The sequence below is a fragment of the Apus apus genome, chromosome 8 (genome assembly GCF_020740795.1).
Source record: "Apus apus isolate bApuApu2 chromosome 8, bApuApu2.pri.cur, whole genome shotgun sequence".
Classification (NCBI taxonomy): domain Eukaryota; kingdom Metazoa; phylum Chordata; class Aves; order Apodiformes; family Apodidae; genus Apus; species Apus apus.
In genome coordinates this window covers 26303636-26329549 of record NC_067289.1, presented here as the reverse complement: position 1 = coordinate 26329549, position 25914 = coordinate 26303636, and the positions used below count along the sequence as shown (strand labels likewise).

Genomic DNA, 25914 nt, shown 5'->3' with positions numbered 1-25914 from the left:
CTGGGAACCTTCTGACCTGGTGGTTCCTGGGAGGAGGCTGGAGAGTGATCCTGCTGACAAAAGACAGAGGAAAAGAGGCAGAGGGAGGAAGTGTATTAGTTGTTTTGAATTTTGGGGTAATATGAAGGGATGTGTTTTGTTGTTTTTAATTGAAAAGAGAAGGATAGATCTTTTTATTCTGCAGACTGGGCAGGCATTTTTTGTGGTTTGACTATGAACTTTTAGCAAAGGTATTCTCAGATTACCAATTTAGATATATGCTTGGTTTTCCTCAAAAATATGATAGATGAGACTTGATGTTTTTAGCATAACTACAAGCAAATAGTACTAAAAATTAATTTCTTTTATCTAGTGGCAGCCTTAGATAGAGGTTAAAATCCCACCAGTGCATTTGGTACGTTTTGTGGAGAGATAAAAATCCTTACTGGATTTTTCAGATTCAAATGATAATGTACAAAAGCAAGTAGTCTGCTCTAGTGCTCAGCTTTCTTGAAATACTAACTTCACTTTAATTCTGAAACAGGGTCTTCAGGTTTCATCAAAACAAAAGGTGTCCCCTTGGGATTTATTTGAAGGTCACAAAAATCCTGCTCCTCTCTCCTGGGCATGGTTTGGTACCATTCGTGTCGACAGGAAAGTGATCAAATATGAGGAGCAGCAGCATCTCCTCCTGCACCACACACACACCAAACCCAAGCCCCGGAGTTACTACCTCGAGCCCTTGCCCCTTCCTCCAGAGGAGGAGGAGGAAGAGCCCACCACCCCTGTCTCTCAGGAACCAGAAAGAAAGCCAGGAGAGCTCTCAGATCAGGGAAAACTTGCCACGGATGATGAGAAGAAGACAAAGAGCAGGAAGCGAAAGTCAAAATCAAGCTCAAGGGCTGATGTAAGTAGTTGGTGTCCCATAAAGAGCTTGAAATATCTCATCAGAGCATCTGATGGTGCATGGGGCTGGCTCAGCTGCCTTCAGCAACTGTTCTGCACCTGGAGGTGCTAATGCAGGGAGTGAATTAAGATGGAGGAGGGTGGATTTCTGTCAAATAAAGCTCAGTGTGGAGGAATATACTGTGCTTAGGGCCTTGTATGTGATGTAAAATACACTAGACTAGATCTTACTAAGTATTATTCAGGTTCTGTATATGCTTTCTGTTGTTGGGTGTAGAGGACAGCTGTTACTCCTTGTATGGGTTTCTAAAATTCCTACTGTTCAAATGCTGTTGAGAGCAAACTTTTTGGTTCAAACCCAGGTCCTGTTCAGATGGAACCTGGTTTGAAAGAAGCTCATTCATGTAGATAAACTGTTTTACTGTGCAGTTTGTTCTGGTTTCTGAGACACCTTTCCTTTTGGATTTAGTGTTTTTTGAGATGTGGGTCCCTAAGCTGAAGACTCACTTAGAGCAAGGGTGTGAGCAGAGTGCTGGGCACCACCCTGATAACAACATGCCTTTCCCACAGCAACATTCCATGTGTTCTCATCCCCTTCACCCTGCTGCCAGTCTGCTCGTGCACACTGCAGACGTGCTGGTGTCCTGTCTGCATCTAGCTGGGCTCTCAATGCCTTCTGTTGTTTCAGTAGCTGTAATTTTAAGAGCTTTCTCTGGCCTTTTTGTGTTTCAGTTAAGTTCCTGCTGTTAGTTATATACTGATACAGTAAACTGTCCTTGTGCTTTACCTCCTTATAGCCTGCAGGAAAAAACCTGCTAAGAAGGTAAAAATGGGTAGTGTGTCTATGAAGTTGTTAGTGTTAATTACTGTGGGGCAGCTTGAGACTTCATCTTTTCTTTACATCATTGCAAACAACAATGGGAGCTGTCTCTGCCCTTTAATAATTTAGTAGGAAAACTGGCATTATTTATGAGTTAGTAGGGTATGAATGTCAGTAATGCTCACTTTTCCTGTGCGTTTTAAGGAATACCCACAGAACACCCTGTACAGAGTGCCTCCCACCTGCTCCCCGCTCCCCTCTCCGCTGATGCACCCCCCCCCGCCTGCCCTGTGGGGCTACAACGTCCTGGGGCAGCCGCAGCCCCCCGGCTTCCTCCTGCAGAGCCAGCCCCAGCCCGCAGGTACGTGCCGGGGCCTCTGCCGGCTGAGGGGGGAGAACAACTCGCTGCCGAAACTGCTCCAAGTCCCTCGGAGCCGGCTGAGGGGCTGGCTGGGTCTCTGGGGTGAGCCGGGTTGCTGAAGGGCTCCCTCGGGTCGCTGCGGGTCTGTCTCTACTAAGCTATTAAATGTTCTTGGTGGGTAAGCAAAAATGGCCTTCTCTGGGATGTGTGGTGGTAGCATAAGGAAGCTGGCAGGAGTTTAATGAGGAGTTAACTAAGAGAAGGGTGATTAAAAGAAGCAAATGACCTTTGGGTTATTTCTTCTATGGTGCATAGCAAGAACCATGCTGGGCAATTTAATATCTGCTAGATGGAATAAATAAATCCACGGGCTCACTGTTTTCAGTGTTGGTGTTGTGTGCTTCATTTAACATCAGTCTTGTACTTACTCTAGAGGGCAGCAGCTGATGGGGTTTCGAGAAATACTCAGCTAGCATGGAGTGCACCGATTACTGCCATCACCCTATTAAAATTGGCTTGACATAATAAGCTGTTCATATGCTGCTTCTGCTCTGACATGCAACTTCTGTTCCTCAGTAGCAGTCAGATGTTTTGTGTGACACGGGACACACAGCAGCCCGTAGCCTTTTCGTGTCAAAGTTATTTTGCCCATCAGTTTTTCAGGCCAGTAATCTGGGTTAGTGCAGGTCACTGCCTTGGCAGAGAGAAGTTCACCTTCGTTATTGCAGAGCTAACGAGGCAGGAGCTGATGCCTTAGCACTGACCTCTACCAGCAAGGCTGGTGCGGCAGGCAGAGAGGGCTTGTGTGCTCTGGGTGGATTGCAGGTGGCTCCAGGCTGGATCCGACAGGCCCCTTTGTGCCGGCGACCACCAAGCAGGCGCTGTCCCACCTGCTGCAGCGCCGCTCCGGCTCCGCGCTGCCGCCCCCGGCCCTGGCACCGCAGCACCCGCTGCTCCAGATGAAACTCCTGCAACAAGAGCAGCAGCAGCAGCGGCTCCTCAGGCACCAAGCACAGACACGGGCTCTCCAACAGGTTTGTCCAACCCCCTAGTCTGAAGAGCAAGCCGGCGGTTCTGCCTGCCCAGCTGACGTTTGCAGCTGCAGGAATCCCCCCAGGGCTGCTTTTAGCTGCTTTTAGCCAGGGCCATCTGCTTTTACACTTCACTTGTCCTTTGGTCTCTTAACCCCTTCTGTTTTTCCTGTGTTTCATGAAGTCAGGTTTTGCTTCTGCTACTTGATGATGTTCCTGTCCCCTCTTGGGTCACGGGGGCCCTGGCAGGACCCTGGAGGGCTCTGCCCTCTCATGCTGTGCCCCACACTCCTGAAAACCGTGGTGCAGGGGCTTGAAGAGCTGAGACTTGTTAGTAACATTTTGAGTGTTATATATGGAATGAATAGGCTCCCGTGGATGGCACCGAGTCCTTTCCACATTTAGAGTTCATACATTTCATAAAATATTGAGGCTCATTAGCATAAAACCCACATAAACTTATTAGCATTCCTAAGCAGGAGCGTTCCTTGTGTATGCACAGGTGAGCTCTGTAAAGGTGCTGTGCTGCCCCACTAACCAGCCCAGCCTAATCCTGCATATCCCTTATATTGTTTGCTGTTCTCTTGCCTGTCCTTTTCCTTTAGGATGTCTGTAGCACTGCTTTATCCCTTCTGGATGGCTTTGACCACAGAATGATAACCACTCGGAGACCATGAACTTGCCTTGATTTTTTTCCCTTTGCACAAACATGCATTTCTTTCAACACCCAGGCTGCACACTTTGCTTTTGATGAGAATGAGCTGCTTTGGCACTCCTCTTGCCCAGAGGCTGCATGTGGGAAGGCTGTGAATACATTTGCACACACAGAGGATTTTTTCTTGCAAACATTTCCAATAACTGCATCATTGATTAATTGTTCTCTCTCTCTTGCTGTGTTTCTGCCCTGGGCCTGTTCCTGCTGATGGTCTGTTCTGAGCTGTCCCAGGGTGTGCAGTTACTAGAATGACCGTATTTTGTTACTTCTTGAACAAGTAACAGCTAACACCTTCCTGTTAATGAGTTGCATAGAATTCACTTGTTTCTAGGGAAAAGCAATGCTGGCATGGAGTTTCATCCCTAATATCTGGGTTGGAAAGCTTTCCAGATGTTAACTAGAAAAGCTGTTTCAGAGTTAGTTTGCGGGACTTGTGTCCTGTCTTGTGGAAACTGCAATGTTGCTAGAAGCACTAGCTGGAAAGGCAAAGCAAAATGTGTTTTTGTAAAGGCTTTGCTGCTTCCCCTGGTGCCCACATCTCACACGTGCCATCCCTGCAGTTACTCCTGGCAGCACAGGGTGTACGGAGGCAGTGCTCTGTGTGTCCCTCTCGGGGAGGGAGCAGAGGAAGGAGAGTTCCAGTGGTGCTGCAGTTTTATCCCATGTGAGATTTTTCTTTTCCACTGTAGTGTTGCTGCTTGCAGTGTGTTATCACAGTCACTTGTAGCCCTAAAGGAAAATGCATCTCTGCAAGGATCTCCTGCTGAAAATGGGAAAGGCTTGGTCAACCCACTAAGATTTGTTTTGTTTCTTTTTGTGGTGAACTGGGCAGGAGCATCCCTGCTCCCAGCTCTTGTCTGAGCTTTTGGAGTGGAATGCTGTTGAGAATAGGCAAGTGCAGCTGTGCAGCATCCCCGTGGCACTGAACACACAGACCTGCTTGTGTCCTTGGTCCATTCTCATTGCTGGACCTTTACAGTCTTGGTCCTGAGATTAAGCCTAACTTCTTTTTTTCCTCTTTTCTGGTGCTTCCAAACATACTATGCAGTTACAGGTGAAATTATTTGCCATCAATTAGGCACAAATACTGAAGCACTTTGAACTGAGTGAACTCGGCTGCCTGTGGATCACACATATGGAGTTTCCCAGCTGTGCTGGTAGGGATCAGGAGGTGCTTGTGTTACCCACTCATCACACTGGTATTTGGTGTGTCATCATGAAATTTGCTGCTCAGCATTTTGCCTTCTTCATCTGGGGGACAGCTAGTAATTGGGTAGCCTGAGAAAGAGATCAATGATGTGTTTATAGTAGAGATTGTCTTTCACTCTGGGCTTCCTGGACAACTTAATGCACTGTCTTCAAGACAGCTAGAATATTTTTTTTCCTAATCCTTTGCAAAGCCCCATTTTACAGGGTGTCTGCAAGACCTCTGTTCAGTCAATGGCTGTTTCTTCACTGCTGCAGTGTTACAGTAATGTCGGAAATCAAACAAAAGTCAATTTTTCCTCCTCCCTGTGATTAAATACAGTTCAGCAGCTTGGCACTGAGCAGCTGCCTTGAAGGAAATGGCCAGGAACTCTTTAGAACAGAACTCGGTGGGGTTTTTGTCCAGGACTGGACTTGTTTGGGGTGTGAAGGCTATGTCTGATGGGTGATGTGTCTTTCAGGGTCAGCCGATGGACCAAGCTGCTATTTTTGCTCCTCAAGTTCACCCGGTGTCTCAGCTCCTGCAGTACCCAGGGTTACAGCAAGCACAGGTACTGCTCTGCTGCCGCCAGCCCCTTGATCCCCAGCTCCCTCACCCCCAGCCCACACCTCTGTGCTTGGGACCTGCCTCGTGGGGGGTCTGGGGGGATGGTGAGGCCTCCTGCCTGGACCCTTGTGGTCTGTTCATGCCAAGGCTCATAAACATTTTAATGTGGCCACTTCCCAGTTTTTCCTAATGTTGTTTCCAGTAAAGTCAAATGTGTAGCTCAGCGTTGAGCCTGGAAGTTGGCCGGTTTTTGGTGAGGCAGTGATACCAGTCACTGTGTCATGGATGCTGGGGGGACGCAAAGCAAGGGGAGAGGTGGAGCTGGGAGCAGAGCCCTGCTGCTGCTCGGTGGAGTCCCCTCCTCTGCGTGTCACCACATGGCACCGGCCTGAGCCCCCCGGGGAGTTACAGCCAGCCTGGGCACCCCGGGGCGGTGCCTGGGGACAGCGCTGCCCTTTGTCCCAGCCCATCTCTGCCTCCCCCAGCTCAGGGCCCCCGGCTGTTGTTCCGTGCCCCGGGTGACCGGGCTGTCCTGTCTCCCCGCAGGGCGAGCCCCACGGATACACCATGTACGGCGGCCCCCCCCGGGGGTACCCCAGCCCCTCGCTGATGGAGCGGCTGCGGCAGCTGCCCCCCCAGCCCGGCGGAGCCCTCCCCTGCCTGCAGCCCCCCCCGGGCCCTGCGCGGTGAGCCCCTTCCCCCGGGATCCGCTCGTCTCTGTGCAACCTCACGGCTCACGCAGGGGCAGCGGTGGGATCCTGTTCCCCTGCACACACGGATGTGGTCTCCGCGGTGTGTAAACACTGTGGGGTTCAGCAGTAAACGTTCCAGGTTTACCAAACAGTCTCTAGTCAGGAAAACACAGGACCGACTTGGTAGTTTAACTAGCAAGAGACAAATGAATTTTGCTTATGCCTGAGCAGACTGCACTGACTTCCCTTGGGAAGCACGGCTGAGTTGCAGTGCCTGTGGGAAACGGGAAGAATTCATGGGTAAAGAGATGTGATGGCACAGAAGGCAGGTGAGCAGGAAAGAGATCTGTAAACAGTGTTACAGTGTTAAAAAGTGTTACAGAGTAAGCACGGTGGAAAACTGGAGTTTCTAATGATGGTCTTCAATTAGATTTCTTTGGGGTCTGGCATAGTCCAGCTCTGCTCCCAACTGAATCAGAAATTTTGCCACTCTTACTTTCTATGAAAACCTACAGGGTTGTGTTAGGAGTGAAGCTGCTAACCTGAATCACCTTGTCTTTACTGAGTTTTAAACAGCTAAGCTGAGTTATGAGCTAACTAACATGTTTTGCCCATGTACATCTTTCTACTTTGTCAGTGTTAATTACTCCCATAATATCCTAAGAAAGTATTTCTGGCTTGATGTGTTTTTTCATTATTTTAGAAAGTTAGGAGTCTTTATAATCAGTTTAAATTCATGGAAATGTAACTATGAGATGCTTTGACCTGGAGAACATTTTAGTGTAGCTCAGGTGGAATTCCTGCTTGGAGTGTGGAAACTCCTCTCTGTTCCTAATAAAGCAAGGGTTGAATGCCTGGATCTGTTCTTGTTTAGAGGAACCCCTTGTCACCTACATCAGCTACGGGGCACTAGTGTGGCACAGCCTCTCCTGTGGAACGTTTCTCAAAGTATTCATATTTGGCAACATATTCTTCCTCTAAAACACAACGTCTTTGGAGCCTGGAAGCCTCCTGTGGCAGCTTGTAGCAGAGTGCTCCTAGGTGGCCTGTGCCCTGTCTGTAAATGGAGTCTCACTGTCACTTTTTCCCCCATCAGACTGAGCCATCAGGCTCTGCAGCCCAGTCCACTGCTCGGGGGGGCACTGGACGGTGCCTCGGCCGCTCCTGCCCCGGTGCCGCTGCCCCCGGAGCCGCTGAGGCAGCAGGTGCAGCAGCAGAGGCTCTTCCAGGTGAGGGATGTGGGGCTGGAGGGGCTGGGAGGTTCCCTGCAGGGAGCTGTGAGGGTGATGGCATTGCTCACTCGCTTGCAGGGGCTCCAAGCCTGCTGCTAGAAACCCAGGTTGCTTTGCCCGAGTGCAATAATTCATTGTTTACATTTTGGACTTCCAAAAGGGACCTCTGGACGTACATGTAAAATTCAGTCCTTCCATTTTTCAAGATGGTGGAACACCTCTGGAGAGGGTAAACTTGAGACTCACCTGGCAGAAATGCTGAGACAAAAGCAGTGTCTGCGCTCTCCCCTGTCTGGTTTTCACAATGTGTACCAGAATTAAATCAAAGGGCTTGCTACTTGTCCGGTCTATTTCCTATATTCTGATTTGATGAGATATTTCTAATTTGCGGATAAGTATCAGTTTATCAGGTAAATATGTAGGGCTTGGTGCAGGGGCAGTAAATTACATTAAAAATCCTTCCTGTGGCCCTTTGAAGGCTGGAGTTATGTTCATGTTTTCATTTAAATGCCATGGCTATCTGGGCTGGTTCTGGTTGAATGTGAGTGTATTTTATCTAAATGGTTTGATATTGTGGTAGATGAAACATACCAGCTTTTGAGTATCTGTGTGTCTATTACCAATGCTCCTGCTCAGCCTGGGTGTGGGTGGGGATGGCAGGGCAGAGCTGGAGGCTTCACTCCTGAAGGGGAGCCTGGCTCCCCTGCTCGCCCTCAGGCAGCAGATGCCACCCTGTGTGGCTGGCAGCTGTCCCCCAGTGTTGTCCCCCAGTGCTGTCCTGTCCCCTCTCTCAGTGTCCCTCTCCTCTCAGTTGCAGCAGCAGCAGGCGGGGCAGCAGCAGACGCTTGGTCTCCAGCCCGTGCAACAGCAGCAGCCTTTGGTAAGCAGAGGGGACCCTCGGATAGTGTGGGGAGGTGTGAGGGTAGCGAGAAGCGGGTTTGTCACCTATGATGAGGGTTGCTGGAGGTGACCTCACCCATGGCCACCAATTCAGTCAAAACTTTACCGCAGTTGGGCCAACAATGTCACTTTTTGGCTGAAAAATATTTGTTTGTCTAGGAAAGCTCAAAGCTCCATTTCAACATGTTTTTGCAATTGCATGTAGCAGTACTGATTTAAAACTAATGGTTGATATCCCAAACAATACAGATAATCACCCATAGCAGTTATTTTTAGTTACTTGGGGATATGGTTACAAACGGGTACCGATGCTTTTCTAATTCTGTCTCTTCTCCGTGACCAGTAAAATAAGACTGCCCAGACCAACTGCTTTAAATTTCTTTTGTCACTGTGGGTGCTGGCCAGGTCATGGCACAGGTGACTGCTTCTGACTTTGGGCCTTTGGGTTTTAGATTGTACTGCTAACAGGCTGGGAAAAAAATGGGGTAATTGCTTGAAGAGGCTTTTAAATGAAATCGTTAGTCATAAACCAGAGCTGCATGAAGACAAGAGTACAAACAAAATTGTTTTTGAGATGTTCCCTAATGCTGAGCTTCTGCCTGCTCTAGCTTAGTGTAGGGCTTTACCAAATCACTGTCACTACCAGGAAATTTCTGTGGAGGTGTCCACTGAATCTACAATGTCATGATGCTTCTTTCCTGTATTTGGGCAGTTTTTCAGCCATATTGAAGGTAGGTGAGGATAACTAGAAGTTTGCTATAGAAAAATGGAGAAAAGAGTACTGCTGAAATGGCCTCAGAGTGTGGAGCAGCAATCAACGTGAGCTGACAGAGAAATGCAGAGGTGGTGCTTTTAAGTGCAAGAGTAAGGATAAAGGAAAAGTGTTTATCTGATAGCTATTGAAAGGTCATTTTAATCCATTTTTTACTTTTTCTTGATAGTGTTTATCTCTTGAACAAAATTCGAGTGAGAGGCTGCCTGGCTGCAGGCTCCCCTTTGGGCACGGAGCAGAGCAGAAAGTTCCCTGTGTCCCAGGAAACACTGCGGGGGTTAATGCTTTTGAATGACCTCAGCAGTTACTGGGGACCGTTAGCCAGGAGGTTACGTGATGTATTTGAAGTGAAGGATTTGCTTTCAGAAAGGGAAAAGATGCTGAAGTCTTGTAAAACACTGAAACTCCCTTCAGCAGGCAGGAGGTTTGGCTGCAGCACCGCACAGGCATGTTCTGCAGCGCCTGTCGTGTTATTAGTGTGGAGTAGCTCTGGTTTTATTCAGCACAGCAGGTTCCCAAACTGGTCAGGTATATTGGGTACCCCTGTGCAGAAGCACAATAAAAGCACTTCATTAGATGCACAGGCATTTTCACCAGACCTAATGGGAGGAAAATTCTGGGTATTTTTGAAGAAACTTCTCGGACTATTTTGCTTCAACCACATGTACTTGTTTTAAAATGCTCTAAAGGCTGTTAATCTTGATTTGTGGTTTTGATTTCCTTTTTGAACAATGCAGCTGGGAAAGCTGCTTGGGGTGACTTGCAAACAAGAGACAGAGACTGAGTCTCTCACTTGTGTCTGGCTGGACACGTGCAATAGCTGTGCCACACCTGGACATTCCAGGGAACGAAGAGAACAAAGTTCTGTGAGTTCTCCACGTGTCCTTTCTGTGCTGGCCCATCGGGTCAGGACCTGCTGCAGGGCACACATCTGCTGTCCCTCTGGCAGACAGGGCAGCCCAGGCCCCTGCTGCTGCAGTGACCCACCATGGCCTACTGCTCTCTCTCTCCCTTGCCCTTCCTGTCTCTGTTGCAGTTTCCCAGGCCAGGCCTGCAGCAGACGCAGCAGCAGCAGCAGACGGCCGCGCTGGTCAGGCAGCTCCAGAAGCAGCTCTCCAGTAAGTGTGTGTGTGCAGGGCTCCACACCAAGATGTCTATGCTGACACATGGAATTATCTTTGTGGGCTGTTCTGCCTTTTCCTGTGCTGCCCCACACACCTGGAAGTGACAGACAGCTGGGTACTCATCCTGGTGGGGAGGTGATACCAGAATTCTGGTGCTAGTGCCTCCCTTGATCTCTGCTGAGCCAAGTCCCTGGGCTGGTGGCCCCATCACCATTTGCTGCCTGTTTCTCCCCTCTCTTCTCTAGTCCCACCATAGGCAAAGACCCCAGCGAAAGTGGCAGCTCTTGGTGCTTTAGAGGTGTGGGAGGAGATGTGTGGACTGTCGATTGCTGCTGCTGCATGACACACAGGAGTGTTCTGTGTTCCTGTGGGACAGAGTCATGGGGCACAAACTCTCCCCTCTGCTTTATCATCCAGGCAACCAGCCCCAGCAGGGAGGGAACCAGCATGGGCATCCTCCCCACTGCTGAGCCCGGACGCAGGGAGACGGCGCGATCCCTTTGCACTGAGGAGCAGAACGTTCACGACCCAATGCACTAGTTACTGCTAGAAAGCAGACCTGAGTTTTCTTCTCTTATTATTTCAGTAATTTATTTATTTATTTATTTATTGTGCTGCAGTTGGTGTGAATATGTAACAAGGTGGATTTTTTTTGGGGGGTTGGGATTTTTTTTGTGCTTAACTGGATTTAAATGTGTGGATTTCTGGGCGTTTGAAGAATGTTATTGCAGACTTCATGCTTTTGGTGCTTTTTAGGTCCTGTTACTTTTAAAGAGGACAAAGAATGCTGGATTTATTTATCTGTGGGAAACACTCTTGTTTTTTGGTTCTTCTTGTTGATTTTGTTTTTTTTTTTTTTTAAATGAACTGCACTGGACCAAACTACTGAACTGAAAGGCACTTCCAGTTTTGGCATAGAAGTTAATTTGTTCATTGAAACATTCACCTCTTTCTTTGTTGGCAGAACAAGCATCAATTTAAATTGTGTTTATTTGACTGTAACTTTCATATGCACTTTATGAAGTTCCTTGTTTAGAGTACCAATTTTTTCTTGCTCTCATTGTGGTAAGAAGGTGCTGAAGTGGGTTTATTGCTTGTATTAGAACTTCTTAAAGTTTATATTCAAAGCCACAGTGTAACTTAAATAAACCTACTAGAAGTAGCATTGCTTTGTATTTGGTCTTTTTAATACAGAGCACACCAGGGATCAGTTCTAAAGGAGTGCAGGATGTAGTCACAAGGATTGAACAGTCAGACAGGTTTTGCTCCACTCTTGTAGGGAAATCTCTGAATATTCCACATTCCAGGGCTGAGTCTGGATTGTCGGGATAGCTTCAGTGGAGGGAGCCATGTGGATTATCAGCTGAGTGCAAAACCACAGGTAAATCCTACATCAGAATTACTATAAACAAATCTTTATTATTCAAACCTGTTCAAATATGTCCAAATTTTGCTCGTATCAGAGTTGAAAAAACAGAATAATTTTATTACTATTTGATGTAGGAGTTAGTTTAGGTGTTTGGGCTTTTTTAATGCATTCATTTTGAAAGAGGAACATGCAGAGTACTTGAAATAGACTTAGGAATTGTTTTTCCCAGTTTTGTATTAACTCAGTTTGTTTAACATACCTTACAGAGAATTTAGAGCTGGTGTCACTGCCAGGTATCCTGTGGGGAGGGCAAGGCTGCCCTGCCCAAGCTGCAGGGGACTGTGGAGACCATGCAGCCAGCTCATGAAATAGCACTCACTGCACAGCAGCCTGGAGACAAATGTTGATTGGCTTTTACAACAGTTGGGTAAGTTTTACTCACGTAAAAAATTCTTTCTCTTCATTTTTTTTTTTTAAAGAGATGTACTGTTCTTCAGACTAGCTAAAGCAGATACTAACCAGTGAGGTTTGTCATCCAGCCATTTTGTGGCTACTGCTGCTCTATCAGGGCTGTGGAAGGAGGGAACACCATGCTCACAGTCAGGAGACCATCAAACCAGCACTAAAGCAATCCAAGGTGAGCTTAGAGTATTAAATAACAAAATTTAATGATTTATTTGACTATTCCAATCCATGATTCTGTAGGTAACAACATCCTATCATTGTGAGGCATTTTTCCCTCGTGTACAGAGGCTGCTTCTCAGACCCATCTACTGAACTGGGAAAGCAGAATTCTGAATTTGTATGCAAAGTGATGCAATTGTTTTCTAGTGAGAAATCTTTAAAAAATGCTTTTGTGACAAGAGGAAAATTATGCCAAGCTAGTGCGTTTCTGCATGTGGTCTTGTTCTTGTTTCTGCATGTACTTGTTCTAAACCGAGATTACTCTCTCATTTAAAAATGAAACAAAGTTTTTCTGTATGTGTCATCCCAAAGGTCTGCAAAAAAGGCTGTGTGAAACAGAGCTGTGTTACTAGAAATGCTACACTACTTGTTTCACCATTGAATATTTATTTTAGAAAACCTTATAAAATAGTCAAACATATTAAGAAGGGAATCCATATCACAATAAAATAGTCTCTTTGGTTCTCAGGTGTTCTTGCTTTGTGTGATAATCATACAAGGTGGACAATATTAAACGGATATGAAAAAGTCTCTACTGAAGATCTCTAGGTACATTTCCAGAATGTAATTTTATTTGCTTTTCAATGTTGGCTGGCAGAACAGAAATGCCTTAAGTTTCTTTTTGTTGAAGTCTGCTTGATCACTGAAAGAACCAATACTGGAAAATAACTCTAGATCTAATTTTCCCCAGGCCTTCCCTCTCCTTTTTTGCATGGTCACTGCAGGCTGAAGACTGAGGATGTATTTAGGTACTTACATACCCGTGGCTGCTTTTGAATAAACTTACTCTAAGAATGAACTCAGTCCAGCTGTAGTCTTTGTTAAGAGTCACTCATGCTGTTATTTCTTCTTCTCAAATGACGTGCAGGTATGTCACTGTGAAATCGCTGCCGAGAGGGTTCCTCGCTGTGCACTTGTACGCACCAGAATGAGAGGGTCGGGGGTTCTGGAGGAGCAATGTCCCATGGGGGTGAAGCAGCTCACTCCCCAGTGCTCGGCCTTGCTGACTCGTAGAGAGTATGGAGTGGTCAGGTAATTCCCAGGTAATTTCTGGTTTTGGTATTCCCAGTGCTGTGCAGTGGAGCTGAACTGCTGCCCCAGGCACCGTGTGAAGGCTCTGCGGAGGTCTGCTGGTGATCCTCGGGGGATAGGCTACAATGACCACAGGGACAGTTACAGAGGAGTCTCCGGCATCGTTGTGAGCCTTGCACACGTAATGTCCTCTGTCATGAACGGTGGCTTCTCGTATGACCAAGGTGCCATTCTCCAGCAGCAGGTACTTCCCGTTGAGCTGCGGTTGGTGCAGCACGCGCCCCCCGGGCAGGGTCCAGGCTGTGTGGGGTCTGGGGCTCCCATCCGACAGGCAATGCAGGGACAGGGGCTCCCCACTGATGCCCTTCACTGGCCCAGCTGGGCGGGTGAGAATATTGGGCTTCTGGGCAACCTCCAAGATGATCAGCTTTTCAATGTAGCCGACGCTGTTCCTGGCAGCACAGCGGTACTTCCCTGCACTGTCCCTGTCGGGGCTGTAGATGGTCAGGGTACCGCTGCTTCCCGTGAGAAACTGGGGAGTCTTGATGCCTCTGGAAAACCAAGTGCCATTAGGCAACATCCAGCTTATGTCAGGTGGAGGGTTTCCATCCACAGAACAATTCAATGTGATGGCTTTTCCAGGTTTTGCTATTATTCTTTCATTGAATGGATTTTTAAACATTGGTCGCCTTAGCATTTCTAGCACCTCCAGCTGCACCACCAACGTGCTCTCTCCCCCTTCATTACGTGCCACGCAGATGAAATCTGCTGTGTCAGAAGGCCTTAAGTTCCGGATCTCAAGTGTCCCGTTTTTGTGCACTACAATCCTGCTCCCGTAATATGGAGCTGTGAGGAAAATATTATCAGGCATGATCCACATAATCTGTGGGGGGGGTGTCCCTTCTGCCCGGCAGTCGAGGTGTTTCTTTGAGTGCCTCACTGCTGTCACTTTCATGATGGTTTTGTTTGCATGCAAACCATTTATGATGGGTGGTTTAGCAGCAACATCCAGTTTATACAGTTTTGTGTCGTCCCCTCCAGGATTACGAGCAACACACATATAGTCCCCAGCATCTAACAGCTTGACTTGCCTGACTGACAGCGAGCCATTGACATGCAGGAGGTGTCTGGCTGTTGACGAGGAGATCATGTCACTGGAAGGCAGCAACCAGAATATTTTGGGCTTGGGTTCTCCAGCAGCTTCACAGTCCAATAGTGCCGTATCTCCAGCTTTCACTTTAACATATGTCTTGTAACTCTGCTTTATCTGCGGGGCTGCCATGACGACCGTGATGTGTACCTTCATTTCATCTCTGCCCAGTGTGTTTTGAGCGTAGCAGGTGTAATCTCCTCCTTCTGTGACTCCAGCTTTGTTGAGATACAGTGTTCCATTGTCAAAGAGGACGTACCTCCAAGTCCTGCGGCCACTGTCATCTGCCAGCATGGCGTTATTGATCACTGTCCCATCTGGCAAACTCCAGGATATTTCTGGTGTGGGTGACCCTGATGCCTTGCAGTCCACTGTGAAATCTTTTCCGTATGGCACCAGTTTCTTGAAGTACTGCTTCTGGTGAATCCTGGCTGGTTTCATTGTGATGCTGACTTTCATCAGAATCAGATCGTCACCCATTATGTTTCTGGCAACGCACAAATAGTCACCTGCGTCCTTCTCTGTAACTGCCTCAATAACCAAGGACCCGTTGGGGTAGACATGGATTCGACTTCCCATTCTGTGGTGGGGAGAAAGAGGAAGAGAATTATGGCACAAAACGCTGGAGGTGAACTCTGAGTGACTGACAGCATGAACAGCACGATGGGACACAGAGCTGTGTCCCCAGCACCCCCAGACAGGCTGTGACCTGGTGTAGCTGCTGGTTTTGTTGTTACATGGATGTACATGTGCTTCCTGACTCTGAGCAGGCACCTGGTGCCACCTCTGCCTTCCTAAAAACTGTTCTGTGAAACAAATGAGCCTGTTGAACCTCAGGTCCCTCGCCCCACCTCTGCCCCTCTCCCCCATTCCTCTCCCTGCAGATGACCCACAGCTCTTGCCCTGTCCAGGGGCAGCATGGCTGCATCTTGTGCAGAGCCACGCTTGGCATGGGGTGGTTGCTCTCTGGCTGCCTTCCATGCAGCAGAGCACGGACCTGCAGCTCCCTCAGCCCAGCTGCAAGTTCTTGTGAGCCTGTCAGAAACTTCCTAAGCTGGAACTGTCTTTCCCAAAGGGAAGGTGAAGTGTTATTGTGGGGGGAGACCCTCAAAGGCAGACTTGGCAGAGACTACAGAAGCCTCTGCCACGTGAGCCCTACTTCACAAGTCTCTTGTCAGTAACTTCTAGAAAATGACAAAAAATTCAGCCAATGTATGATTAACATCAGTTTCTGTTACTGAAAGAAGACTTGTCTAGCTTTTGGTAAGACCTTGCCCACTTACAACAATTGTTGTGGTCTGTTATTAGACGTACAATAACTAGCCATCACCACAGATGTTTCACCATGGTCAAACATTTAAAAATTAATTTAGTTCACCGTGGATTGTTTCAGTGATGAAACAGTCTCTTATACAAGCACCAGAGAAGCCAGTGTTTGATGTTTTAGAGGGGAGGGAAAAGCTTCCTACCTGTGCCACTGGTCAACAACTGCCTTGGAAGGTAACCTCCAGATGATCCTGGGCTTTGGCTCGCCAGTTGCTGTGCAGTTCAGAAGCAGCTTATCCCCAAAATTCAACTGAGTCATTTCTTGGGAGGCAGTAGCTATCCTTGGGAGTGTATCTCTGCGTTCCACCACCAGGCTCACCACCCTCCTTTCCGAGCCCGTCGAGCTCGTGGCTATGCACTCGTAATTCCCGCTGTCAGAAGGGACCATGTTGCTGAGCTGAAGGGTGCCATTGGAGAAGAGGAACAGCTTTGTGTTTGCAAACTGCAGAGGCTTCACCACCGTGCCGTCGAAGAGCACCCAGTGGACAGTGGGCTGAGGATTCCCTTTCACAGTGCAGGGGAGTTTCAGACTTTCCCCCACCGTTCCTTCAACGCGTTGTCTCTTCTCCTCCAGAATGGCGGGAGGTGCCGCAATGACCTGCAGCTTCACGGCCAGCGTGTCGCTGCCCGCTGGGTTTGTAGCCGTGCAGGTGTAGAGGCCCCTGTCATAAACGGTGACCTCCTCAAGAACTAAAGTGCCATCTGGTTCCACGCGGACCTTGCGGCTTCCCGCCGAAGAGTGGGAGACGCGCGTTTTATTGGCGAGCACCCAGGAGATGGCGGGCGGAGGCCTGCCCTCCGCTCTGCACTTCACTGCCAGGGGCTTCCCCGCGTGGGCGGTGAGGAGCTGCCACCTGCCCCCGGCCACCCGTGGCGGGTAGGCCACCACCGACAGCGTGGCCAGGAGCCGCGCGGCGCCGTGCGCGTTGGCCGCCGTGCACAGGTACTGCCCCCCGTCCTGCGGCGCCGCCCGCGCCACCCGCAGCGTCCCGTTGGCAAACACCTGCCAGCGGCTCTGCGGGGCGCCCGGCCCTGCGGGGGAACAGCACAGCACGTCAGCACCTCTCTCCCCTCCTGCTTTTTTTTTTTACTCACTCCCGGAAAACGCTTTCCCACTCCTGGTCTCCTTTGCCCAAATGACCAGTAAGGGAGAAGTAATAGTATTGTGCATGCAGTGACAAGGCTTTAAAGTAAAACCAAGTCTTAGTCCTCAGCAGTGACAGCGTTTGGACAAGCAGATGGGGCTTTCATATTAAAAAATATTTTGGCATAGCTCTAACTTAATTAGAGGGTTCGTTACCATAGAGAGATTTTTTTTTTTTTTTTTTACTTGTCTCGCTGTTCTGAAACAGCAGGTAACATGCAATACATATTGAAATCTTCTCACAAGAAGCACAGAATTTTACTTAAATATAGGTGCTATATGTATATGTGTGTCTGTATATATATATTATTCCACAACCCTCCCTCCCCCCGGAATTGTTTGATAATTAGTGTGCTGGGAACATCGTTCTTTTTCACTTTTTCAAAGTTCATCTTTCCACAGGTATTTCATGGTACTCTTAAATGAAGCCCTTCTTGAGTTGGAAACAGCTGCCGAATGGCGAGGCTGTAACGGAAGGTAAGCTCTGGAGAGGTTTATCACACCTACCTGGCGATATCTTGCTCCACCGCACCGTGGGAGGGGGGTTGCCGGTAGCTTCGCAAGGCATAAAAGCATCCGAGTCGGCCAGCACGGTGAAGGCCGCCAGGCTCCCTCCGCTGATCCTGGGCTTTGCCCCGTGCTGCCTGCTCGCGGGGTCGCCCCCGGCGCTGGGCTCGGTGCTGCCTGTTTGTTGCTCCCGTCTCCTCCCGGAGCAGCCGGGGCCGGAGCGGTGGGTGTCCCCGCCCCGCGGGGCAGCGCAGGGGGGGGGGGACCGGCGGTGCGGTGGGGCGGGGGTCCCTCCGCGGAGCCCAGGGGGGTCTCGCAGGACGCGTTGGGGCGGGCGGGGGGCTGGGAGGCTGAGCGGGGGCTGTGGGGGCGGCTGCGGGTCCCGGGTCGCTGCGGGCTGGGGCCGCGGGGCCGCCCGGCCTGAGCGCCGCTCCCGCCGTCGGGGGCGGGTTTCCCGCGGGGGCTCCGGCCTGCGGAGCGGCTCCCGGCCCGGCGGGTCCCGTGCCGGTGGCACTGGCCGGCTCTGAGCGCGGCCGAGGGGCCTGGGCTGTGGCGGGGGGAGCAAGACGGCCCCCGGGCGGCACCGTGGCGGACGGGACGTCCGTGCCGGGGACAGCGGTCAGCAGGGCCTGCCTGGCGGCTGTAGGCACCACCCGAGGTGCCTCTGGCGTGTCACGGCCCCACGGTGCTGGCGTTTCTGGCACTGAGCCCGCGCTCGCAGCCCCGGGGAGGGGATTTGCAGGCCCAGGTAACGGTTTTGTTGCTGTCGCGACAGGCGCGGCTGTGTTCAGCGTTGGAATGGCTGCAGTGGGGGCGTCTGTGCTCACCCTTGGCGAGACAGATGTTAGGGGAGGCTTCTTCCTCCTCTGACCTCTCTTTCTTCCCCCTCGGAATGTTTTACTTCTGGTGATTTTGGTGTCTGTTTGAGGAGCAGTAACAGGCACAACTGTTGGCTTCACACTTGTTACAACCGTTTCTTTGGTTGCAGCAGTTGCAGGACTAGAGTACAACTGTGGTTCTGCAGGGGGAAGATGTTCTGCTGACTTCCCATTGCCACGAGGAATGGGCTTCTTTAAGGACAAGAAACCGCTGCTGTGATCCCCACCTGTTGAAATGGGTGTGAAGTGCAAAGGAGACATTCTGGACACAGCTGATGTTGTGGTTTTAGGAAGCATGGTCGATGCCTCCACTGATGGAAACCCATCTGTCTGTTGTTCTGACAGCTGCTGAAGAAGGACCTCTTCTCGTGCACCGTTTCCAAGGAGATGTTCCCAAGTAATTTTTTCTCTTTGGGAATTTTTTGCTGAGGTTCTAGGCTTGATGCTGGGTGAGACTGATTCAAGAGTTGAAGATATCTTGGTGCTTATGGCATGTGTAATTTCTGTCACAATATGAGCCGTACGGGTTGCCAGTGTTGGTTGTCTGATACTAGAAGGTTGGACTCTATCAGAACATTTCTGAAGTGGAGCACTGGTCTCTAAGTTCCATTGAGGAGTATCTTGGGTGCCTTTTGTAATTAAGGGCATGGCTGTTGTAGCTTTTTGCCTTGCACTGGGGTTGCTTTTCTCTTCCCTGAGGAATGCTGTGCTTAGATGAGTACCTGCTGGGGGCTCCAGTGGCATATTCGTGGTAGGGGGGGAGGACAGAGGTGCTTCTGGGCTACTTGGGTTCACGGAGCTGCTGACGTTTTTTAAGGTTGGTAAAGTTGATAAGTGTTTTATATTTAGTTGAACATCTGCAGCCACAGCTGTACTTTCTCTGTCAGATCCTGACCTCCCAAAATTGTATCTGTGCTCTTTCATACTTGGAATATGTCCAGGTCTAACCATTTGTCTCCTACCAGAAATTTTCCTTCGTCTTCCATAATGCTGCTGGGCCTGAGGTGTATGAGTGTCCTGAATAATCTGAGTTTGCTGATGAGTATTGGTAGTTGACTCCAGTGGTGGCTTTGGAGTTACTTGTCTCTGAGTACTATGAAAATAAATGTGACCAAATTCAGGACTTGGTTCACTGACTGTCACTACAGGAGTCTGACGATCTGTTTTGGTAGAAATCTCAATAGACTCAGTAAAGACATGGAGCTTGTCCACTGCATTATGGGAAGTTATGGACTTGCTGGTGACTGTGACACCTGTCATGGGTGTAGTAGATACAGATTTTAAATATTGGTTATTACTTTCCCCAGAATATACCAGCCTTTGCCCAGCAGGGAAAAGTGAAGCTGTCCCTCTCCCTCCATTTGATACAGTTGATTGGTTTATACCCTTTGCTGATATTTGACTTAAATCTGATCTCTCCTCTGAGTTTGTACTTGTAGGTTTTAGATATGCTTGTGGCCTTCTGCTGTCAGATGCCCCAGACTCTGACAAAGGAGAGGGGAGGGGAGTTCCTGCAGCTGGGGCAGAGGTGGTCCTGGCAGGGGGGTCCCTCACGATGGTTGCAGGCCCTACAGGTACCACGGCTCTTCCCAGAGCAGGCACAGGGGCTGTCTCTGTTACTGGGATCATGAATTCTTCTTCGGGAGACAAGAGATCACCAGAGGTTTCCTCCTCATTCCCAGATACTTTTGAGAACTCATGGGCTTGAATAGGTGGTTTTGTTGCAACTTCTCCTTGGTTTTCTGTCAACATTGAGTTCCTCTTTGTTTTTTCCAGAAGGGCTGCCCAGCGCTGCGGATCGACTCTCCTGGCTGAGGAAACAAACTGTCTTCTGTGTCCCCTGAACCGCCTGCCCCTTTTGTCCCCAGAGTGCCTGTGAGCCATTTTCCCATAGCTGTTCCTTGTAGGCACACTCTGTGTGACCTGGTTCCGGGCTGCTGAGGCAGCAGAGTCCTGACCAGGTGTCTGGGGAGCCAGAGGAGCTAGTGGATGTTTCTGTGTGGTTGCAGAGACCAGCACTACCTCACCAGAGCCACCATCTTCTTCCTTTTCTCCCACAACTATGTGCTTTTTCTTTGGAGTGGTTTCATCCTGTCTAACTAGCACTTGGAAAACCAACAGATCCACCCCATACTGGTTGGCTGCCACGCATCGGAAGTAGCCGCTGTCTCGCTCTGTCACCCCTTGTATTCTCAAGGTACCGTTGTCAAAAATCTGTTTGTTTCTCACAGAATGATGAAGAACCACAGGCTCAGGTAACACCCAGCTAATGGCAGCGTCTGGGACAGCTGAGGATGTGCAGGGGAGGTGGAGTGTGCTGCCAGCAAGCGTGGACAGCCGGGCTCCGTTCACTCCGCTGTGCTCCACCTGGGGATCGAGCACGGTGATCCGGAACGTCAGGGCGTCTGCATCCCGCGCGTTTGTGCCTATGCAGTGGTAAAGGCCAGTGTCAAAGGTATCAGCTGCCCGTAACATCAGTGTCCCAGTGTTCACCACGATGATCCTTCCATCCTCACTGACATAAGGTGCTCTAACTTTGCTTCCATCAGCCAATAGCCACTCTATTGCAGGAGCTGGTTCTCCACTTGCTTGGCACTCCAGTTGTACGGTGCCCCCGACTAGAACAGTGTGCTCTGTTTGTGTTCTGTTGTCTCTGGAGATGATAGCCCAGTTATTTCTCTCCTGGTTTTCATCAGCTCTGGGCAAAATAATCTGAGCATCTGTGAAGTACTGGATGTGCAGTGTGTTTAGGGTGGTTTTTGTCCTGTCCAGCTGTAATGCCACTTGCCTTTGCATTAGCCAAGGTGGTTCAGCTCTCAGTTCAGCCTCTATATTGGTAAAAAGTTCATCTTTTTCAGAGTAGATTTGTTTATATTTGTAACTAAGAAAAGGTGTGTTAGTTGCTAGGACGTTCCTTTCCAGTCTTAAGGGAGAATTGCTGTACAGTGCCAATATGCTCCATAGCTGCTGAATATGTTCATACTCAATGCCACACACAAGGAATGCTGAGAATGATGTTTTGAGTACTGTGCTGTTGCCATCTGTGTCAAATATGATGGGAGACATTTCTTTAGGGTTTTGGAGATTGCAAACCAAGTTACCTCGACTTCCTGCTTGATCAGTCATGTTCAAAACCATGGATCCTATAGGAGCCACAAAGTCTTTGGGAGAGATGGCACTGAAATCCCCATCATCTGGCACTGTGAGGTTTTTTAATTTCAGGGAGCCGTGTATGGTTGGCTTCATGCAGGCTAAAGATGCAGAAGGAATATCCACTAAGCTTTTCTCTTTATGATTTTTGGGACTAGCACATATTGGGCATTGCTGAGCACCTGAACTTCTGTCTTTTTTGCACTTTATAACATCTGAAGGGAAGAAAAATACAGTAAGTTTTTGTGATACAATTTTTCATTATTAATAAAGATAAACAGCTACCAGCATGTTGCTCTCTTGAATAAATATCTATTAACAAAGTTTGTCTTAAAATAACCTATGAAAATCTAAACTAACCCAAGAAAACATTTGAATTCTCTCTGATTAAGCTGCCTGAGGACTGTCGCTGTTGCACCTCAGCCTGGCATCATCTGTTCCAGGGATCCTGCCCCGGGCAGGGTGGGCTCTGCTGTGGGACACAGCCTGAAATGTGTCCTAAGACCCAGCAATAGAGCCTGGGGGTGACACAACCCTGTCCTGTGCAGCCTCTGCTCAGGACAGCAGAGAAAGTGCTTGAGTCCCGTTCCTTAATTTTTTTTCCAAAGAATTGAGTAGAATGTGGCTTTTACTCTTGCCAGTTACATAAAAATTAGCTTCCTTATTCCCTGTGGATTCTCCTGATGCATGGAAGATTTGGCCAAGGAAAGCATTCAATTAAGGAAAGTAGCACTTGGGAATGGGTAAAGACCACTAGATTGATTTAATCTGGGAGACTGGTATTAGTCTGTTTATCCTGATTACATGCAAGTGCAAAACTCGTGTCTCCCACTCTTTTCTGGGAGAACAAATAAATAAATAAGGGACAACTGCCTCTAAGATGTTGTACCATGATTAAAGCATAAACAAAGCCTTCAGCTCACCTGGTCTCTGCCTTGCCCATTCTGCAAACCACTGCAGATTGCAGTCACAGCACCAAGGGTTTCCATGCAGGTAAATGCTCTCTAGCTCAGACATGGAGGAAAACATTTCTTGTGGTAATGAAGTCAACACATTGTCAGACAAATATATGTGCTTGATGAAGGATATTTTAAATATTTGGCTGTAGCGCAAGGAAACAAAAGTGTCTGGGTGAAGCTGCTTCAGTAAATTCCCTTCCAAGTGGACCAACCTCAGTGATGTCAGTCCGTAGAAGACCTTGGGATTTACAAATTCAATTTTGTTATGGTCCATATGCAACCGTCCCAAGCTCCTCAGACCATAAAAGGCATCCTGCTGAAGCACTCTGACCTTGTTATAGCTCATTTTTAAGACCTGTTGATGAGAAAAGTAACAAGTGTATAATATGAACCCATGTTAGATTGTTATAAGGCTCCTAACAAATTGGGATTGATGGTCACACTGTGATGTGAAAGTACTTCAACAGACTGGTAATACGAGTAACTGGGGAAAAAAATAGGAGGAATTATTTTTAAATGCAGCTTTAGTTGCAGGCTTACAAGGATGCTTTCCTGTTCCAACAGTCCATCAAGTGACACTTCTGCAGTCGCCATTACAAAATGAGGTGATTAAAAAATAAAATAAAGCAATACTTACTTCTGATTCAAAAAAAATCCCAATTAAACCACACTTAGGAAAAGGGTAAGCAGAATCTGACTGGAAGCTGTGGGAGTGATTTTTGGTCCAGCCAGTGCTATGACTACAAAAACACATGGGACAGTCTGATCTGTGTGCTGTTTGACCAGCAGAACCGCTGCACGTGTTCCCGGTTTCAGGATTTCTCACATGTGAGCTGGGTACTTGCCAGTCCTCAACTCTTGGGTGCTGTTCTGTTGCTGACAAGTTAAAAGTCAAATTCATCACTATGTGATGACTAAACCTGGCATGTTGCTGGGGGACTGAATGCAAGGCTTCCATTAGCTGCTTCCATTTGTTATCACTGCAGATTGGTTCAAAGTATTAACAAAAGGTTATTTAGTTCTTACCTGCAATGAAGATAAATCCCTGAACACCTTCTCAGGGATTGTGTTTATCTCATTGCTGTGCAGCATCAGTAACTCCAGCTTCTCCAGGCCAGAAAAGTCCGTTTCAGTCAGTTTAAGCAAACTGTTGTAACTGTAACAAACAGTTCATCCCAGACCCGGGTTTAGTCAGACAACTGAACTTCACAAGCGGTTAAACAAACAAACCAAACCAAAATAACAACTCTGGAAATGCAGAAAGGTAAACACCACTTCTGGTTACTAAGATGCAACTTTCAGTCACATTAGCACAAAATTTGGTCACTTCTCCAGGGTGGCTTCTGGAGACTGTGTGAATAGTGTATGGGGAAAATAACTGCAGAAACGTGTAGACAAGATTGCCAGTTTGGGGCTCCACTGGAGAAGAGCAAGGAGCTCCTGAAACGGTAGGGGCTGGCCATCCATTGGTGCCTCTTCCAGCCACGGGCTTCCCTGGCCCTGCAGCACCACCGGGAGGCCCAGGAGCAGGGGAGCCCAGGCAGTGTGAGTATGGATGGGGGGATGCTGTGCTGCCCAGAGCTCCCAGGTGCTGTGTGAACCTCCCAAGTGCTGAGCACCTGCCCTGTGGTGCCTCTGGCTTGGGGGCCCCTGTCACACTCCCATGAGCTGAGCAGCTAACAGAAGCAGGAGGCAGACAAGACGAGGACCAAGACTTAAATTCCCTTTTATGTTTCCTGTGTGCATGTCTGGATGACTCCAAGAGTACATGAACCAAAGGGACAGAAGGATCAGGCAATACTGCTGATTGATCTCGTCATGTGCTGGTGTGGCAGAGGATACTTATGGAAACCACATTAGGGGGCCAGCTGAGCCTGGGTGTAGTTCCTTTAGCCACCCACAGGCCAGAGCCATTTGGGGGTGCTGCAGTACTCAGATAAGAGTTACTTTCCATAACTTAGTAGGTCAAAGCACAGATGTTAGCACTGTCTCTGAAGATGTCAAGACACGTGCTAATGGGCCACCCCACTGTCTGAGCTCTGAACTGTCTTTTCCCAGAAAGAATCCTATTTCAGGGTCTTTCTGAATTCCATGTTAGAGATGCAAAATGTTTGGGTAATATAGAATAATTTATTTACACTCAAAACTTTCTGAAATTCCAGCATGCCCTGGGACACATCCCCAGGATTTCCCCTTAGTGCTGGAGATCTTAGGCTTTGCTCTCTGTGACTGCACCCACTGCTCTTAAGAATAATTGTTTTGCTTAACTCTGGGCCCTGCATCTGGAAGCTCTCGAGGGCTGCCTCGCCAAGCACGGCAGGGAAAGCGCTCAGGGTGTGTCAAGCCCCGCGCCCAGACGTACCCCAGGTTGATGCGCCGGACGCGGGGCGGGATGCGCGGCGGGACGGCGGTGAAGTGGCGGAAGGTGCAGTGGAGCTCGGCGGGGCGCGGGCAGGCGCAGGGCCGGGGACAGGCCGAGCTGGCCGGCAGGGTGGCCAGCAGGAAGGCCGGCAGGGTGGCCAGCAGGAAGGCCAGCAGGGTCTCCAGCCGCCAGGCGCGGCCCAGCGCCTTCATCCTGATTGGAACCGCTACCCCGCCATCCTCCAGAGCCGCGGGGAAGGCGATCCTGCCAGGGGAGCAAAAGACAGCGGCGCTTGCAGGGACGGCCCCGCTGAGCTGCTGCGGTGCCGGATACACGCACAAGAAGAAACGTTTTACCTTGGACGAGAAACCAGCCCACCAGCCGGACCCAGACCTCAGCTTTCACATCTCTGATGATACGCAATAAAACGTCTGTCAGCCTAAAGCAGCAGCCTCGGCTTCCCGGCTCGCAGCGCGCGGTGCCCGCGGCTCGTCGCTCCAGGTGAAGCTTTCCTCGCCGAAGGAAGAAGCCTGGAAGCGGCCGCCTGAGCTGCGGCTCCCGGGGCCCCGGCGCTGCGGGCGGCTCTGCCGGCAGCTCCTCGGCGGGAAGGAACACGTCAGCCCCTCTCTTGCCAGTAATTATTCCAAGCGCAATTAACTAATTTCAAAGCCAGCGCGCGGGGCCGCCATCCGCTCCCGCGGCCCCTCCGCGCTGCTCCAGGTCCAGGTCAGGGGTACCGGGGTACCAGGCACCGATCCCCGCTGCCGCCCCCTCGGGGATCGCTCCCGCCGCCCCTCCCTGCGCGGCCGCTGCCCCCGCCGCGACCGGCACCTCGGGGAGGGTCGGGAGGGTCCGGCCGCCCCCGGCTCCTCCTCCGGGAGGCGCGGCAGGGGCAGGGGCAGGGGCAGAAGCAGGGAGCAGGGGCAGGGGCAGGGAGGAGGGGCAGGAGCAGGAGCAGGGAGCAGGGAGCAGGGAGCAGGGGCACGGGCAGGAGCAGGGGCAGGGGGCAGGAACAGGGGCTGGAGCAAGGAGGAGGGCCCGGGGTCTCCCGAGTAGCTGCCCCCCGGC

General features: G+C 49.6%; 2 protein-coding genes across 2 annotated transcripts in view; one reads left to right on the top strand and one right to left on the bottom strand.

Annotated features, from left to right (window-relative positions):
* The window catches only part of MED12L (mediator complex subunit 12L), a 116009-nt gene extending 104016 nt beyond the window's left edge, over positions 1-11993 (top strand). Inside the window, exons 36-44 of the mRNA XM_051627003.1 lie at positions 524-886; positions 1910-2066; positions 2892-3100; positions 5480-5569; positions 6112-6251; positions 7354-7486; positions 8301-8369; positions 10198-10279; positions 10703-11993. Coding sequence (XP_051482963.1) covers positions 524-886; positions 1910-2066; positions 2892-3100; positions 5480-5569; positions 6112-6251; positions 7354-7486; positions 8301-8369; positions 10198-10279; positions 10703-10755 — 1296 coding nt within the window. The 3' untranslated portion in view covers positions 10756-11993. The remainder of the gene's footprint in view (positions 1-523; positions 887-1909; positions 2067-2891; positions 3101-5479; positions 5570-6111; positions 6252-7353; positions 7487-8300; positions 8370-10197; positions 10280-10702) is intronic.
* Positions 11994-11998: 5 nt separating this feature from the next.
* Positions 11999-24953, bottom strand: IGSF10 (immunoglobulin superfamily member 10; the record flags this gene model as incomplete). The annotated part of the gene is made up of 7 exons (XM_051626602.1): positions 11999-15100; positions 15990-16878; positions 17498-17858; positions 17968-21740; positions 22449-22839; positions 23511-23640; positions 24847-24953. Coding segments are annotated over 7 exons (7560 nt in total), but the record flags the coding sequence as incomplete, so codon positions are not given.
* Positions 24954-25914: the final 961 nt, after the last annotated feature.